The 19,156-nt window shown below is 38.5% G+C and overlaps 2 protein-coding genes across 12 annotated transcripts; both read right to left on the bottom strand.

Moving 5' to 3' along the window:
* Positions 1–10,661: 10,661 nt before the first annotated feature.
* On the bottom strand, positions 10,662–13,426 carry LOC110911467 (LEAF RUST 10 DISEASE-RESISTANCE LOCUS RECEPTOR-LIKE PROTEIN KINASE-like 1.1). The gene is made up of 4 exons (XM_022156092.2): positions 12,505–13,426; positions 12,311–12,358; positions 11,979–12,215; positions 10,662–11,887 (listed from the first exon to the last, which is right to left on the bottom strand). Exons 1-4 carry the CDS (start codon positions 13,229–13,231, stop codon positions 10,878–10,880), a joined length of 2,022 nt encoding a protein of 673 aa, XP_022011784.1. The 5' UTR covers positions 13,232–13,426; the 3' UTR covers positions 10,662–10,877.
* Positions 13,427–15,204: 1,778 nt separating this feature from the next.
* On the bottom strand, positions 15,205–18,613 carry LOC110911466 (LEAF RUST 10 DISEASE-RESISTANCE LOCUS RECEPTOR-LIKE PROTEIN KINASE-like 1.1). Of its 11 annotated transcripts, none has more exons than XM_035983813.1 (7): positions 18,328–18,609; positions 17,540–18,207; positions 17,361–17,405; positions 17,214–17,243; positions 17,089–17,115; positions 16,462–16,698; positions 15,205–16,384 (listed from the first exon to the last, which is right to left on the bottom strand). In XM_035983813.1, the coding sequence occupies exons 1-7, from the start codon at positions 18,372–18,374 to the stop codon at positions 15,390–15,392; spliced, it is 2,049 nt and encodes a 682-aa protein (XP_035839706.1). In that variant the 5' UTR covers positions 18,375–18,609; the 3' UTR covers positions 15,205–15,389. The 11 variants fall into 11 exon arrangements, with proteins under 11 accessions (XP_035839706.1, XP_035839707.1, XP_022011782.1 ...); XM_035983814.1 differs by having other exon boundaries at positions 17,361–17,399; XM_022156090.2 differs by having other exon boundaries at positions 18,316–18,605.
* Between the last annotated feature and the right edge of the window lie 543 nt (positions 18,614–19,156).

Genomic DNA, 19,156 nt, shown 5'->3' with positions numbered 1-19,156 from the left:
TGCGAGGTGTATCATCGACCACTTTCTTCTTAGGGTGGACGCTATTCTCATTGGATGAGTGTCTATCGTCGTCCTTCTTAGGCTTAGACGGAGTCGAGGGTGGTTTGCTGTGAGATTTAGAGTGGGTTTTTGGCTTTGAGTGTGGGGTAGATAAGGTTCTGCTTCGGGACTCGGTGTATTCCTCGTACTGCCGATCCAAGGCTGCCTTAACAGCGCCGTCTACTAGAGCTTTCAATTCCGCGCCCGTTATATGAATCTGAGCGTTATCATTGTCATCCTCCTTCGAATGACTATTAACTCCGCTTGGTTCAGCCATTGTAACACGAATCTGCTACAAAAGATAATGACAAAGTTTTATTTATGAGTTTATTATGGAATTGTCTTTTATGGCAATTCATTAACCATGGTAAACATAGACCATATTTGGTTAATTTGTCACTCACTATTATTTAGGATTGAATGTAACTTATCCTTTTTATAATTAATATAGTTAGTGGCACAAAAGCCTAATCACAAGGACGTTTTTATAATATAAGCCGGGATTACAGAGAATCAAGGCATGGAGGTTTGAACCGTAGTCCTTTTACCTTTTCTGACAGGGAGTCATAGACTACAACTGTCTTTTGTCGTATATGACAATAAGTATGGCCCGTAGGCACTACATCACTAATGGATGTTTGATAAATGATCATCTTTATTGACGATTTAGCCCATGATTTATAAATCATTAATTTGGGTCTTGGAATCCTTTGAAGGATTCTTGTATAAGAATGACGGGTGTGATTTTAACAGATCACATCTGTCAAGGATGTTAACGTGTTTACAGAGGTTAACTGGAATCTGAATCTTTTAATCAAGTCTTACCATCTTGGCCGGGTCTTATAATGACACCAGGCTAGGTTTCACTATTAAGATTCTTTATTTAGGCAAATTAATTTAAAAGGAATGATCTTTGATTCATTTCATATAATAATGTATTTAATAACAAAAATGAAATTTATAACATATATTCCATTAATCATAATAATGGTTATACACTGCCCTAAACGGGACTTTTAAATAATTAAATACCTACACAGAGGTTTACAGAAAACAAGTCCACGCAGGGACCAAATACATAGATAGATGTCCGCACAGGGACTAAAAGATAAGTCCTCGCAGGGACTGAAATGCAATTGTCCACACAGGGACTAAACACGATAAATGTCCACGCAGGGACTAAAATACTCAAAACAAATGTCCTCGCAGGGACTTGATTGCAATAGTAAATACTATAGTACATAAAGAGACTAATGATCTTGTTTCTTCCTCCCTTTTTAGTAGGTTTGCTAGGCCTTTAAGGAATCCACGATTACTTTTACGTTCTTGCTCAAAGTCTCGTTCCACTCGGTTTAGACGGTGGAGGATTTCTTCCTGCTCCGGTGGAGAAAAACGTGGCTGCTGCGACGGTTGTTGAACCGGAGGTCTAGGAGGTGCTGGATACCCATGAGCTGAGTAATCTATTCCCCAAAGGTTTCCATAAGCTCTGTCGGGATGGAGGGCATTGTAATTAGCCGCTACCACGTATGGGTCGGCATCGTAATTATAGTTGTAGTGCGTGTGAGTCGGCTGCTCAAATGGGTTGTACGCGGTGGAACGGCGTACGCTGGTATTGGATTGTCATATCCGAATGGTGGTGGAGGTGGTGCAACTGGTGCAGAATTCACCTCTGCAGGGTGACCAGAAGGTTCCCCTAACTGTGGTTCTTCAGGCACTGGCGGAAAGTGACTTGCACTCGAGTGGCGAGGGGTGCTAAAGTGGAATTCCCCTCCTCGGGTAGACATCCGCGCGCCTGATCTGCTACGCCTTGGCGGATCAGGAGGTGCTGGTTGAACTGGTGGCGGAGGAGGCGGTGGCGTAACTGTCACGAAGCGTGAATCCTCGGAAGGATCCTGTTGTTGTTACTGCTCGTGAGGCGAGAAGTGATGAGAAGGTGTGAAGTACCAATCACACTGGTTGAACCTCGTCTGGTAACTGTCGGGACCTTGATAGGGTGTTCCATGAAAGGATGACCCATCAGAGATCTCGATTGGATGATTGGGAGTACCTCTTGCAGGTTCTATGGGATCTGTGTCTTCATCCATATCTACCGCATTATCTTTGGAGAAATGGTCTTCGGGTCCTAAAGGGTTATAACCTATTGGTTCTTGGACATAATCAGCCGGATTAAATCGGCCTTGAAAAAAGGAGTAGGGTCGCCATAGGAACAGTACGAAGCAGATCGCTGGAGAGGTATAAACGAAGGTTGAGGGTTACTGGGATTGTTCTCCGAATCTGGTCCAAAAGAGTGACGGTATGAAGGTGTCGAACTGTGTGAGGTAGACCGTCTTGCTGGCTCAAAGAGGTTTCTTCTACGTCTCTGAGGTTCTTCGCTCCTCATGCTGGAAGGAGCTCGCATGTTCGAAGGTCCGGCCTCGTGATCATTATAAGTAGTGATCGGCCCTTTGCCTCTTCCTCCTCTTTTAATTGTTGGTGGCATAATTCCTGCTTAACAAACTTTTAAATCATAATAAACAATAAAAAAACAAACTGGAATAACAATTCGAATTTGTCCTATGTTCTTGTCTAGACTCAAGAATGTGCAATTGTGTCATTGAGATTAAACACATAAAGATAGTGTTTAATTCACTCAACGTTGGCTCTGATACCAACCCGTCACACCCCGATTTCCACGTGTATCACCGGTGGGCCCGGTGGGGGATTACCGTGACGTAGTTGGCAACAATATAGTCAAACCACACAATATATAAATGCACAGCGGAAGCATAAAGATAAATATATTTCAACTATTGAATGTAATATCCAAGTATCACAATCGTCGAAATATAATCCACAAGGGATCAAAATAAGATAGAAAATAATTGTTCAACGGATATTGGCATCCAAAGCTTGCGAGACTCTACACGATGCTAAGGAGTGGCCAGCCTATTACGCGTAGAACCTGCATTAATCTTTTTGGGGAGAATACGTCAGTTTACACTGGTAAATACATTCAACAGACACTTTTGTAAAATGTTTAATAAAATTAATTTGAATGCACAAGGCACAAACTCTTTATAACTTGGGATAATTTATAATTAAATCTTGTAAAAGAATTACATGTTTACTATGCGTTCGGTCGCCCGGGTCGTGCCGGGTTTAAGGTTAATAGACACACCACATAGCATAAAACCGCGGCGGGAAAACCAATGGCTATACCTTTGTAATTAAGGACACATTGACGGGTGTACGCCTACACCCGCGTGTCTAGGTCGTGGCCATTTCGTAAAATGCTGCCAAGGATATCCGGGACATGGTCATTAAGCTCCCAAAGGCGTAAAGCCAACAAAACCAATTTTTAAACGGGTCACATTGAAATCACCCAACTACTAATGAGTTGGGGTCAATTGCCCGACCAAGCGGTATTTTAAATACCGTAACCCAAGCCCGTATAACGGAAAATAAGTTAAAAGTATTTACCTGAGCAAGTAATAATCCTTAATAAACAAATGCAAGTTTCTTTTACTGGTCTCCTATTCTGGAACGAAGGTTTAAAATAACATATTAGAATCCTAACGGGTCTTTAATTTAGCCTTAGCTTAGACCGGTCAATTTCAAAGGATAATTACGGTCTAATCGCGTGAAAGGCGAAAACCGGGAATGGAATGTGGTTTGGACCCAACAAGTTTGAAGACTTGTTTTATATGGGTAATATAACCACACTCTGGATTTTGAGGTCAAAACAATAAGGTTTGACCCGTTTCGGCTAGTTTATGTAAACTAGTTACATAAACCGTACCGTGCGCGCAAAAGGCGTAACGGGTAACCGTAAGAGTCCTACACAAGTTTCCTTAGTTAATATGCTTTAAAGAGGTTGTGGTATCAGTAGGATACCTTCCATAATACCCGTAACGAGTTTAAATCCATTATATGCCCCGTAGGGGTATTTCGGTAATTTTAAAGATTATAAAAGAGGTTTCTGAGTTCTACAGGAAATCTGAGTTTTCTGAACAGTTTATAAAGTCCAAAATATTCTATTTATCATTTAAAATCAGTAGCAACTGGAATCCGGTCAAAATACCTTGTAGAACTCAAGTTATGCTTGAAAAGGGTATATTCGGTATTTACCGAACCGATGCCATAACCGCAGGTTATGAGCAAGTTAAAAATAATTAAAAATCTTTAAAAATACCAAAATATCATTTTACATCAGTGTGTAAAAGGTTTGGTGCCGAAATTTGGGTTTAGATAGGCTTTATGCTAAATGCGCCGTTTAATTACTAAAGTTTCTGTAATTGCGCTATTTAGCATAACTCCTATTCTGGACCTCGGATTGACGTGAAATTTTAGGGACATGCTTAGAAATCAGCAACCAAGGTTATTGTCCTTTCACGTGTCCAAAATTCTCGTTTTAAAGCGAAAAGGACCTTACGGTCAACTTTTAAGCATTTAGCGGAAATGTGCTAAAGACTCGGACAAACAACGAACCAGTCACAGAGGGTTATACCATCATGCATCCTGGTCCTAATAGAGTCCTAAGGCATATCTAAATCATACCATAACGGGTCAGAACTGAAGTCAAAGCAAAAGTCAAAGTTTTGCGACTTTCGGTTCCGAACCGGGTCAAAACAGTAAATGGTCGGATCAAACAAGCTTAGACTAGTTAATATACTTATTATCATTTTATATGAGTGTTAAAACAGGTTACACGCTATCTACATTACTGATTATGCATGAAATCATAAAATAGCATTCTGTTGACTTTTTCTAACCAAGTTTGACTCGACATTCGGACTTGTTAGAGTGGGAATCAGATGGTGCCCTTTTAGGGGTTTAAAGCCCACATGATTACCAACATATAACTACCTTTGATTCGACAAACCACTGGACCATTTGTGATTTATCGTAAAGTCAATCGTTAATTACGACGGATTGACTTTTAAGCTATAACTATGTAAAAACTAAACCACAAAGGGTTAGGCAAACCTACAGAAGCTTGGTACACGACCAGAGATGTTAGAAGAGTGCTCTTGAGCTCCAGAAGTGATCAAGAAAGCAGGTTTGAGGTGTGGTTACAATGTGCACAACTTATGGCCTTTTATAGTGAAAATTAGAGCACAAGATCATTACAACTAGGGCTATAATTGTTCATGGATGATCAACATGTGTCCCTGAGTGCTAGGGGACGTTTAGGGGGCGCCCATGCTGCCCTAATTGCCATATAAGTCGGTTAAAATAGCAAACCGTGCTCCTGTCCCCGTATTCTGCATCTGGCGCCTTGACGCGGCCCGCGTAAGAGTTCACATATGGCTTACGCGGGTCGCCTGAATCCCAATGTCAGGCACCGAATCTATACATGGCTCGCAACCCACGTGAGCTTCCTTGTTTCTCTAACGCGGGTCGCCTGAGACTTGATTTTCAAGGTTTTCAAATCTTTTGCCATTATTACCCTGGCCTTTCGGTTCCGAAGGGGTAACTTTGCGTTTTGGGCGTCGTTTATTTACGAATAAGGGCCTCGCGACTTTTACCCGCATCGCTAAGTCCCCGGTTAGTTTAATTACTATCCGAAAAGCCCTAACTTTCATTGTTGACGCTTCTAACCCCTCGCATACGAATTTGATCATAACTTTCTCGTTTTAAAACGGAACTTCACGAAATTTATATCGTATATTCTAGTGAGCGTAATTTACTGTTACAAAGCCTCGGGTATGTTAAAGGGTCACTCAGAGGTATAACTTAAACATGTTGACACAATTAACCCCTGTAGTTTGTAATCTCTCACTTTCTTCCGCATTTCGTTCCGTACGATCCTTGATTTATCCGTTTGAAGGTACGAGCATCATTTAGGGTTACTGTACAGTATATTTATCCCTCGTTGACATTTCTAACCCTCGAATTTACATACTTTCGATGTTTGTCAACTTTAGTCCTTTTTCAGTATTTAACACCACGTGTAAACTCAAGACATGTGTCAATACATTATTGGACGCAAAATTTCGAGGTGTTACATATATATATATATATATATATATATATATATATATATATATATATATATATATATATATATATAGAGTAGGGATCCTGCGGAAAGTGTGTTTTTCGTAGAAAGTCTAGGAAGCGATCTGGGCCATCCAATGGGTGTGTTTAATGGTTGAGATGAAGTCAATGGCAATCTTGTAATTTTTTTAGTTTATTTAATTTATTGTTTTAAAAGACTAGGGACAATTTTGTCAATGTACCGTCAATCAAACCCCCACCCCTTCTAATCTACGATGTTCCCTCTCTCTCTCCATTATTCATGTGATTCTCTCTCTCTCTCCAAAAAATCCACTTCTGTTAAACCTAAGTCATACCAAAATTAGCTTGAATCCATGGATGTAGATAAGAAATATGGACTCCAATACAAGCGTAAGATGCTTTTTAACTTGATAATTGTGTTTTAGATCTCGATTATTCATCATCAATGTGTTTTTTTTTGTGATTTCTTTTATAGGAACAAGATTCAAGAATACTGAAAACAATGGAGAAGAATTACACTCTGATCTATCCCAAAAAAAACCTTACAAGAAGGAATCGACTGGGAAAGGTGTGTTTTTTGTATATATTTCAAGTCTAGATTTCATAACTTTGTTTTTTCAGCTATAAACACTGTTTATCCAAGTGTGTTATACGAGAACTTGAACGGTGTCTTTGTCGTTATGTTTTTGTTTAAAAGGTGTTGTATTTTACATTATAAGGAAGATATTCAAAAAGCATGATGGTAAAACACGGCGTCAAGAAATCTGCTGCTGTTAAAACACAGCGTCAAGAAATCTGCTGCTGTTAAAACACAGCGTCAAGAAATCTGCTGTTGTTACGTCAAGAAATCTGCTGCTGTTAAAACACAGCGTCGAGAAATTTGCTTGCTGTTAAAACACAGCGTCAAGAAATCTACTTGCTGTTAAAATACATCGTCAAGAAATCTGCTTGCTGTTAAAACACAATGTCGAGAAATCTGCTTGCTGTTAACACACAGCGTCAAGAAATCTGCTTGTTGTTAAAACACAGCTTCAAGAAATATGCTTGCTGTTAAAACACAATGTCAAGAATCCTCCAGCAATCTGCTTGCTGTTAAAACACAGCGTCAAGAAATCTGCTTGCTGTTAAAACACAGCGTGTCTGTTTGCTGGTAAAACACAATGTCAAGAAAATAAGAAATCCTGCATCAAAAATCATTGCTGAAAAGATGTTGTATGATTTAAATTGAAACTGTCAATTTGAATTAAAAGAGATATTTAGTTTCCATAATTTTCTAATTAGTTAGTTATCCTAATAATATAATCCATAATTAAAATAATATTCAAATTACACAAATGCCCTTTTACTTAAAATCCTTCAATGCCACATGTCGCGTTCTTAATGCTTCCTAGACTTTCTAGGAAAAACACACTTTCTACCCAACTCCTACTATATATATATATATATATATATATATATATATATATATATATATATATATATATATATATATATATATATATATATATATAAATTTAAAACCCAAGGCGAATAGGATGCCGCCACATCAATCCCAAGCCCGCCCCACGCCCGGCTTCAAACCCAAGCCCCAAGAGCCACGCCCCAACCCAAGCCCCAAGGGGTGGTGGCTTAGCAGCAAAGTGTAACTTAGAGCCTCTAATTACACCTATAATCCCTAAAGGGAAGAATGTTAGGGGGCGTTTGCTCTACGGAATGTTTTGGAATTGGAATTGGAATTTGTATAGGAATTAGAATTTGAGGGAATTGGATTTGGAATTTAAACATTCCAATTGGAATTGGAAATTGTTGGAATTGGAATTTCAATTCTATTTTTGTTGTGTTTGGTTGTCAAATGAATTGGAATCCATCACCGCGTTACCCACAACTCCCGATTCGGGTCGAAACGGTACGAGTCAAAACGGTTCGCGTCGCGGTTCTTGTCGAAATTGAGTCGGGCCAATTTTCCTTTTTTTCCTGAGAGAACGGGTTAGATTGTCAATATGATTGTGAGCATGATTTTCATTTCTTAAATCATAGTGCTGAACGTTTATTGGGTGTTGACTTGATTGTCAAAAGTCCAAACAGCTCAATAACCTTTTGACTATTCGATTCTCATCGCGACTAAACGGTACGAGGTGAAACGGCTCGGGTCGAAACGGTTCGATTCGAAACGGCACGGGTCAAACGGTTCGTGTAGAAACGGTTCGCGTCGAAACGGTACAGGTCGAAACGGTTCACGTTAAAACGGTTCGATTCGAAACAGTACGGGTCGAAACGGTTCGATTCGAAACGGTACGGGTCGGAACGGTTCGCGTAGAAACGGTTCGTGTCGGAATGATTCACGTCGAAACGGTTCGTGTTCGTGTCGAAACGGTTCGCGTCGAAACGGTACGGGTCGAAACGGTTCGGATCGAAACCGGTACGGGTCGAAATGGTCGAAGATTCCAATGAAAATATTTTAATTCCTTCACATATAGGAAGGATTTTGAATTCCTTCACATAAAGGAATTTAAAGGAATTCATGCTAATTCCAACTCAAATTCCATTGTCAACCAAACACATGAAGATTGGAATTGAGATTCCAAGTCCATCAAATTCTGTTCTGTGAACCAAACATATTAAGAGATGGAATTCAGATTCCAATTCACTTAAATTCCATTAAATTCTTGTGAACCAAACGCCCCCTAAAACAAGGAACGAAGGTTAGCCAAGTATGAATTGTTTTGAATAATTAGGCCCAAACTAGATATGTTTGGGCTTAAAATTACCAAGCCAAAAATAGAGTGTTCTGACAAATACGAGAACTAGTCAACAAAATATTACTTAAGGTGGGTCATTTGCGCTAGTATTTTTAGAGTCACTTTCAACACTCGCCTTCTCATAAAAGGGAGAAAAGGACCTAATTATAGCCCTAAACTTATAATGGCGAGAAATTTATTATTTTCAATTAAATAATTTTCTATTGAATGTGACATTATTTTTCATGGACAAACAAAAATTAAAGTAAGAAAAAAATTATTTAGCACATCTTTCCAATACTTAAACTGAATAGATCGGGTATTTGCCTTTATCAATATATCATATCAATGATCGGGTTTGTTTAGCATCTAACCAGGGACCTAAATCGAACTGAACCCTTATCCCCCACCGGCCTCCCCACAAAATAAATTGCGGAAGTGTTAACGTTTGAACCGAGAAAAACTAAGGTCTCATGTTCAAACCTGGGCAAGGTAGCTCGGGCCAACATGGTGTGAATTGATATGAATAATTAGGACCAAATTTGACATGTACCTGGGCTTAATTTTTCCATAAAGAGCGATTCAGAAGAAGGGTAGTAGCCCTAGCTCATGGGGCGACTGAAAACTGGTCATATATGAGGCTCTGGTTTCACAGCCAAATCGCATGCTCAGAGGTATAACTGAGACCGAGTGCAACGTCTGATAGCATCGGTTACACGAGAATCAACAACGGCTAAGTTAATATTAGGTTTTATGATAAATCCGAACAGATATATGAGAATTAGGTCAATGAGATAACATTCCTCATATATGAAGAAGCAACATAGTTGAAGAGGTATGGTCCCAATTCCCCGCCTACATGGCAGGGACCACACCACTTTTGAGCATACAAGGCGTCCACATCAGCGAAGCAATCCAAAAGCTTCTAGAAACTTCTGGAAGACTTACAGCTGGCGCCAAAGATGCTCTATCCGACATAAAGGACAACACGTGTCACCACTCGCAGAACGCCACATAGGCCTGCGACAAATCAGGGAGCAGAGCTGACAACACCAGTACGAGGTCTCCAGCGTGGGCAAATGTAAGAACGCCACGTGTACCACTACACCTGCCGTGACAGAGCAGACCAAGAGGATATTCCCCTTGGTCGAACAGCTGGCACGCGCCCAAAGCTGGCACAGCTGCTCCTTCCTTCTTCACCCTCCGGCTATAAATAGGACCCTTCATCATTCAGGTTCAGGATCTTTACTCTCCATATTCACTCTACACACACACTGTTTATTTCTCTCAGAACAGTACTTATTCTCACGCCGGAGCCTGGTTAAGAGGGAAACCCCCTTTCTCCCCCTCTTAACGAGACTGACGGTGTTTACTGTTTTGCAGATCTCGGGCCATCGATACGAGTAAGGAAAGAGGTTGAACCCCATAGACGAAATAACCCCATCGATAAACCTTGTGTTAATCGGTGTTTCATCAATAGTGAAGTTGATTCGGTTTATGATGCCTAGTTGTTTGATAGTTCATGATTCACATTGATGTTTGTATGAAGAAATGATTGATCAGGCCTAAACAGGCTCTCATATCATGATGAAATGCAAACATTGAAGAAAAGGAAAACCGAGAAACTGTCTATGTATGACTATGAGGTGATACAAAAATATGCCATAAATGATTAACTGCTCTAAATAAATGATGAAGCATGATTGTATATGATGTGGAGATTTCTGCAACACTTGTGGCACATTAGACCTTTTTCAGGTGTAAGGCCTAAGCCAAAAACTAGCCAATCTTTTAACAAAATCGGTCTAAATTAGTTCAAGTAGAGCTTTTAACGAGTTTAAAAAACAAGCCTGAAATATAAAGCGAGCTTTTATAACTTCATAGTGTACAAAACAACTTTATTATAAAGGTAATTGGACATCCTACGTATCCCAGGGCTAGAATACACGAGAAAATATGGAAGGAAACCATGTATTTACATATATTTGCATTAATACAGAAAAAAATTATCATACACGAGCAAAAGTAAATACAAAATTCTATGCATCTGATGCTTAATGACTACTTTCATGATTTTCTTGAAGAAAGGAGGCTCTCATGTCATCCTTGTTCCCCGTGGGTTTTTAATGTGTTGATATCATTCTTCATTGACAATTTATCACCATAGCTGCTTAACGATGTGGATGCACTTTGCCATTCACTAGTGATGGAAACAGGCGAAGGCAGGAAATCTTTCAAAAAAACCACCGCATCATTGGTTTCAGACAAAGGCGTCTCATTCACGGTTTTCAAGTCTCTGTTACTATTATTAGTGTCTATTCTACCAACAGCTTGAATATCCATCAATACATCCAGCACCTCATTCATTGTAGGCCGCATATCGGAATCATACTGCAAACACCTAAAAGCCAATTCTGCTACTAATGTAATCATGTTCGTAGTTTCAGGATTCGTATCGGATCCTAAAACCGGGTCGATTAATTCATCAATTGCACATCTTTGGATTCTGTTTAGAGCGAGGTTAGCCAAACCAATTTCATCTTGAGACCTATCTAAGTCGACAGCCACCATTGATGATATTAGTTCAATCAAGACTACCCCAAAGCTGTAAACATCACTCTTATCCGTTAATTGATAGCGTTGGTGATATTGTGGATCCAGGTATCCTGGGGTTCCCTGGGGAGCTGTTGACACATGAGTGACATTATTCGGTACAAGCCTTGAGAGACCAAAATCTGCTACTTTGACACAAAAATTGTGATCAAGAAGAAGGTTGGTTGTCTTTACATCTCGGTGAATGATTTCAGAAGCATGAAGGTACACCAGTGCACTGGCGGTTTCAATGGCAATGTTCATTCGTATTGGCCATGTTAACAGGCATGGATTTGCTTGTTCTCCGTGGAGGTGATCGGCAACAGTGCCGTTGGGAACAAACTCATAAACAAGGAGAAGTTCACGGCTTAGTCTAGAGGTGCAACCATATAGAACCACAAGATTCGGGTGCCTTAATTTGGTGAGGATTTCAACCTCATTTCTGAATTGTTGGACTCGACTGTAGTTGTGTTCGTGAAGTTTCTTCACTGCAACTTCTCTCCCGTCTTTGAGTTTACCTGTTTCAGAAAGATGGAAAGATCAGATGGGGAGATTTCAAGTGAAAACCAACATTTAATGATATTTTTATTCAAACAATCAAGTTCTCACCATAATAAACCGCTCCGAAACCTCCATCTCCTAGTTCATGAGAAGGGTCGAAATTTTGGGTGGCATCTTCAAGCTCCTTATAGGAGTAAAAATAGACGCCACAAGAGAGACTTATGTCTTCAAGATTTGGAGATTTATTCTTCGACGAGACATAGGAAAGAGGATTGCTCTTACAGTGGCGCCAGATTATGAAAATGACAAAAGACAGCATGAGGATTAAGGCTGATCCGACGATAGCTAGAACAAGAAAAGGCAAACACATTCAGCTACATGTGGGTGTGTGCAGTCTTATATATCCAATGATAATGCATAGGATAATAAAAGCATATTACCCAGAATCTTTATTGTCCTATCTCTGCTTTGTTCTTTTCCTGATTTTTCTGTAATAACCAAACAACAATAAGTATATATTATAGGGCGAGATAAAAACATTTGAACTCCTGATAATACATATTATATATTCTGGTGTACCCATAATATGGTAAACATGAGGGAAGATTAAGAAGGAAAGAGAAGCTGTAAATACCCCATTTGACGTCTAAACACTGGACATCATTTCCATTTTCAGTATTACACAGGCGGCCTTTTTTCAGACACTCAATACAATAAGGTGTCAATTCAAAGAAAATTGAGATGTTTGAAGAGAGAACAGAAAATATGTCGGTTTCATCAATTCCTGGACTAAACCGCCGTTTCACAGGTAGGTGCACTACATGACATGTCTGTGGGAGGTCACTTGGAACTGGAACTGTTCCATTCCGGTAATTATAGTAGAAAGCGTGATCTTTGCAACTGTTGTAGCTTTTGTAATTATGTTGATCAAAATAAGTTACATTTTTTGTGCATTTGAACACAGTGATTTTGGAATATAATAAAATTGAATACAAAAGAGGGCTTGGACTTGGAGAAATGATATTATTCGTAAGCGCCGCACAGCTGTTATTTTTCACAAGCTTCTCAAATGTACTGTTCAAGAAAAATAAAATACTAGAACGATAATCAATATCAAACTTCCTTAAAACCTCATACGGCCGTCCTCCAAATTGAATCTCTGCACCTATCAATGAACAATTGACCTTGATCAACCCACATCGTGTGTCAGTGACATTATAAAACGGGTACTTGAACGGGACCAAACCAGGGCAACTGAAACTTTCTGGGCAGATAGGCCTAGAAATGTTTCTGTCTGTAGCAGAGTGAATGAGTGGTAGACAAGAGAGAATAAGGGACATGAAAAAGAAGACTAGAATCATTTTTAAATTCCAACACAAGAGATTTGAGAACTACACAACTCATCACCTGCACTCTTCAGACTTCATTATTGCATTATATACATGAGCATTCATAGTTTCTACCTCTATATGTTCATACAATTATAAGCTTTCACATTGACAAACGCAACCTGTCCCCATTTTCCATGCAAAAACCAACCGAAATTGCATCACTTCGTTCATTTTTTCCATATTGACTAAGACGTTCAATACTTTTGACTTATTGATTCCTGTCCTCCATTCATCTTTAACCCCTTTCAAACGGTAATAGGTCACACTTGGAAATTTCATATGGTTTCCATTTCCCCCTATTAACACGTCTCAACTTAACAAATCTAAAAAAAAAAAAGACAAATCTGGATTTCAAACTCCATTTTTTATTAAATTGAAATTATATCATCACACCAAGGAATGCAGACACTAAAAGCATTGTTTATTTGTAGGATATATACTACAAACTTTTGCAGCACAACTTGAAGAAAATCTTTGATGGTAAAAATCTAGTCTAATTTGTGTGTGTGTGTGTGTGTTTTTTTTTTTTTTTTTTTTTTTTTTTTTTTTTTTGTAAAATGTAAAATTGGGAACCCAGCAGTTGTCTTGAAAGGTTCTGTTTATTTTTTTATATAAAAATCAAGTCTTTCTAACAAGTTGACTGAAACTCGTGTATAAATGCCAAACATATCAATTGTGATCAAAATGTCCTTTATGATGAAGACAAACTATCAAGACTTGACTAATTGACTTGTAAACAACAAACAATTGTCTAAAAGCAAAACATACTCTACAAAATTATTTCATACGTGTGGAAACTAGAGTTATGACTTATGAGGTGTTGGTACTTTATATAAAAAAAATCGTTGTGTTAAAATCACCTCTAATTAGGCCCAAACTCAATGTGTTTGGGCTTATACCAAGCCAAAAACAGAGCGTGTTCTCTGACAAAAAGGAGAACTAGTCAACCAGATGTTACTTAACGTGGGTTATTTGAGCTAGTATTTTGTGAGTCAGTTCCAACACTGGCCTTCTGGAAAGGGAGAAAACGACCTAGAGGTGGGAAAAACGGGTAAGGAAAAATGAACTGAAACCCAGAACTGAACAAGTTCATGACGAACCAGTTTGAATTCATCGGAAATAGAGAATTGGGATCGGTTTGTGTATGTATTGAGGTTATCCGGTATTAACCGAACCCAACCGGGCAAAAAATGAAACTAGTTTGGAACCAAAAACATGGAATTGGAAACCGGTTTGGGCAAAAACCAGTTTTTGACTTTTGTTGACCAGAAAACATTTTTATACACTGCTCCCACCAAAATAAATCGCAGAAGTAGTAGCATCTGAACCAACCGCCCAACACAATATGAATTGATTCGAATAATTAGGCCTAAATTTGATATGTTTGGGCTTAAATTTTCCAAAAGAGAGATTCTAAGAAAGAGTTACACCTTTTGGAATCTTTGATTTCTGAAGCATTTTGTTCTTGAACTTGAAATAAATAGGAATTGAATCCAGAATAGAGATTTGTTGTTTGTATCAAGAAATGATTGACCAGGCCTAAACAGGCTCTCATGTCATGATGAAATGCAAATAACGAAGAAAACATAAAAGAGAAAATTTCGATACTTGTCAGGACAAGTATATATATATCATAAGGGAGCTAATAATGCAAAGACATGCTCTGAATGAAGATACTTTCATGAGGGATGATTGTTTTACTGTGCAGAATTCTATAACAATTATGGCACATTAAGACCGTTCGTTATAAGGTAAAAGGCTGGCCTTGACATAGACGAATCAATCTTTTATTTTGAGCATGTAGGTGGTCTAAGCTTGTTCAAGTAGAGGTTTAATGAGTTTAAACTTAAACAAACTAGCTAGAAAACTAAAGCGAGCTCTGAGTATTCATTACTTTACAGTGTACAAAAGACCTTTTGTAATATTATTTATTGGACATTGTATGTATCAATGGGTCAAATATACTTGCAAAAGTAGATACAGTTTGCATTAATGAAAAAAAGTAAGATACACGAGCAAAAGTAGATACAAGAGTCCACGTATATCATGCCTAATGGCTACTATCATGATTTTCTTAAAAACAATGAGAGAGAGGTTCTAATGCCATCCTTGTTCCCATGGTTTTTTTTTATGTATTGATATCATTCTTCATTGTCAAATCATCTCCATTGCCGCTTAGCGTAGTTGATGCACTGTTATTGCTTTGCCACTCACTAGTGACAGAGACCGGAGAAGGTAGGAAATCTTTCAACAAACCCACCGCATCATTGGCTTCAGACAAAGGCGTCACATTCACAGTTTGCAAGTCTCTGTTACTGTCATAAGTGTCTATCCTACTAACGGCTTGAATATCCATCAACACATCCAGCACCTCATTCATTGTAGGCCTCATATCGGAATCATACTGTAAACACCGAAAAGCCAATTCTGCTACTAGTGTGATCATGTTCATGATTTCAGGATTTGTAACAGATCCTAAAACTGGGTCAATTAGTTCATCAATTTCACATCTTTTGATTCTGTTTATAGCGAGGTTAGCCAAACCAATCTCATCTTGAGACCTGTTTAAGTCGACAGCCACCATTGACGATATCAGTTCAATTAAGACTACCCCAAAGCTGTAAACGTCACTCTTATCCGTTAATTGATAGCGTTGGTGATATTGTGGATCCAGGTATCCTGGAGTTCCCTGCGGAGCTGTTGACACATGAGTTACATTACTCGGTATAAGTCTTGAGAGGCCAAAATCTGCTACTTTGACACCAAAATTGTGATCAAGAAGAATGTTGGTCGTCTTTACATCTCGGTGTATGATTTCAGAAGTGTGAAGGTACACCAGTGCACTGGCAGTTTCAATGGCAATGTTCATCCGTATCGGCCAAGTTAGCAGGTATGGATCTGCTTGTTCTCCATGGAGGTGATCAGCAACAGTGCCATTGGGAACATATTCATAAACAAGGAGAAGTTCCCGGCTTTGTCGTGAGGTGCAACCGTAGAGAACAACAAGATTTGGGTGCCTTAATTTGGTGAGTATTTCAACCTCATTTCTGAATTGTTGGACTCGATTGTAATTGTGCTCGTGAAGTTTCTTCACTGCAACTTCTCGACCATCTTTGAGTTTACCTTGTTCAGAAAATGGAAATATCAGGTGGGGAGATTTCAGGTGAAAATTGACAATTTTTGAACAAACAAGTTCTCACCATAATAAACAGCTCCGAAACCTCCATCCCCTAGTTCATGTGAAGGGTCAAAATTTTGGGTGGCATCTTCAAGCTCCTTATAAGAGAAAAAAGAGACACCGCAGGAGAGACCTATGTCTTCAAGGTTTGTAGATTTGTTCTTTGATGAGACATAGGAAAAAGGGTTGCTCTTACAAAGTCGCCAGATTATGAAGATGACAAGAGACAGAATGAGGATTAAGGCTGATCCGGTGATAACTAGAAGAGAAAATGGAACACATTTAGGTACAGAATCCTACATGTATAAGTGTATGTATGCATGTATGCAATCAGATTTATTAAATAATAATGCATAGGATCAAAAGGGTAGTTGCACGGTACCCCTGACCGCGGAAGGGATCTCCCTTCCCAGTTCACCACCCGACAAGGATCCCTGGCGGCAAATACCCATAGCCATCAAAGAGGGGTAAGAAACATGTTTCGAACACGAGACCTCGAGTGTCCTCGGTCCGGCTTTAAAGCGGGTGTCGGTGGCCACCAAAGTGGCACTAATGGGAATTGAACTTGGGTCTCCATTGGAGAACCCAAGTCACTCCACCACTAGGCCACTTGTGGTGGTTAATGCATAGGATCAAAGAGGCATATTACCCAGAATCTTAATCGTCTTATGTTTTTCTGCAGTAATCAAATAGGAAAATGATATAAAACATTAGTTATATAATATACGACATATAATTTCAATAATAATACATAGGATCACTGATGCAAATTACCCAGATGTGTTCGTTCCTTGCTTGGGCTTACTGCAGCAAACAAATGTATATATTATAAGGTGAGAAAAAACATTAGGACTTTGTTAGACGCATCGCAGATGCATTTAGACATCTTATATTATTGCATAGGAACGCAGATGCAGTTACCTTTATATGGACTTGATGCCTGTTTTGTGCCTGGTTTTTCTGCAGCTACCAAACAGCAAAAGGTAAATATTTTAGGAAGATGAAAAGGCAAAAAAAATCATGACTACGTTAAGACATCATTTTATTGTACTCATACAAGAATGAAGGAAGATGGAAGAGGAAAAGGAAGTTGTAAATACCCCTTTTGACTTCCAAACACTGAACATCATGTGATCCATTTTTAGTATCACACAGGCGGCCTTTTTTTTGACACTCGCTACACGAATGTGACAAATTAAAAAAAATGGAGGTAAAAGGAGAGAGTAGAGAAAATATATTGGTTTCATTAATTTCTGGACTAGGTGACCATTTCACAGGTAGCTGCACTACTTGACATGTCTGTGGTAGGTCACTTGGAACTGTTCTGTTCCAGTAGTTAAAGTAGAAAGTGTGATCTTTGCAACTGTTGTAGCTTTTGTAATTATGCTGTTCAAAATAAGTTACATTTTTTGTGCATTTGAAGAGAGTGATGATAGGGGAATATTGGGAATAAAATAGGGAAATTGAATACAAAAGAGGGCTTGGACTTGGAGAAGTGAAATTATTCATAAGCGCCTCACAGCTATTCTTTTTCACAAGCTGCTCAAATGTTCTGCTCCAGATGAATAAAAGACTGGGATGATAATCAATATCAAGCTTGTTAAAAACCTCATACGGCCGTCCTCCAAATTGAATCTCCCCACCTTTGGAAGTACAATGGACCTTGATCAACCCACATCGTGTGTCTGTGACATTGTAAAACGGGTACTTGAACGGGATCAAACCAGGGCAACTGAAACTTTCTGGGCAGATAGGCCAAGAAATGTTACTGTGTGTAGCAGAGTGAATTAGTGGTAAACAAGAGAGAATAACGGACAAGAAAAAGAAAACGAGAATCATTTCAAATTCCAATGGAAGAGATTAAAAAACTACGTACCCAACTTATTACCTGCATTCTTCAGACTCCACTGTTGCATTATATACATGAGCATTCATAGTTTCTACCTCTATATGTTTTTTACAAATATCTTCAAGACATTTAATAAGCTTTCACATTGACAACAGCAACTTTCCCCCCTTTTCGATGCCAAAAACAATAGGAATTCCATCACTTTGGTCATTTTTTTCATTATGGACTAAGACACTCAAGACTTTTGACTTGCATTCATACTTAACCCCTTTCAAACGGTAATGGGACTTGGAAAGTTTCATGTGGTTCCCATTTTCCCCCACTTTAACACGTCTCAACTTAACAAATTCTAAAGTTAAATAAAAGGCAAAAAAAAAAAAATAAATAAATAAATAAATAAATAAATAAATCTAGATTCCAAACTCCATATATTTTTTCTTTATTTGGTATAAATGAAGTCTTTTGAACAAGTTGAGTGAAACTAGTATACATATGCCAAACATATCAATATTAATCAAAATATCGTTTATGATGAAGACAAACTATAGAGACTTGACTCATTGACTCCTAAACAACAAATAAGTGTCCAAAAGCAAAACATACTCTAAAGAAATGATTTCATAATGCGTAGAAAGTATGTTTTAATAACATATTAAAGTTATGAGATGTTGGTACTTATATTTAAAAAACATTTTTCTTTGTGTTCAAATCACCTCTCAATAGTATTTTATTTTGTGTTGCTTCGTTCATAAGTGTCTTTTTTTTAGATAATTGAAAACTAATATGGGATAAGAAATTACTTTACTTGTACCTAAGAATTCTAGTATCATTTACTAATAGAGGAAGGTTCCTAATAGTATCATTTTTC

Source organism: Helianthus annuus, chromosome 15 (assembly GCF_002127325.2).
Source record: "Helianthus annuus cultivar XRQ/B chromosome 15, HanXRQr2.0-SUNRISE, whole genome shotgun sequence".
NCBI classification, from domain to species: domain Eukaryota; kingdom Viridiplantae; phylum Streptophyta; class Magnoliopsida; order Asterales; family Asteraceae; genus Helianthus; species Helianthus annuus.
This window is presented reverse-complemented; position numbering and strand designations above follow the sequence as displayed.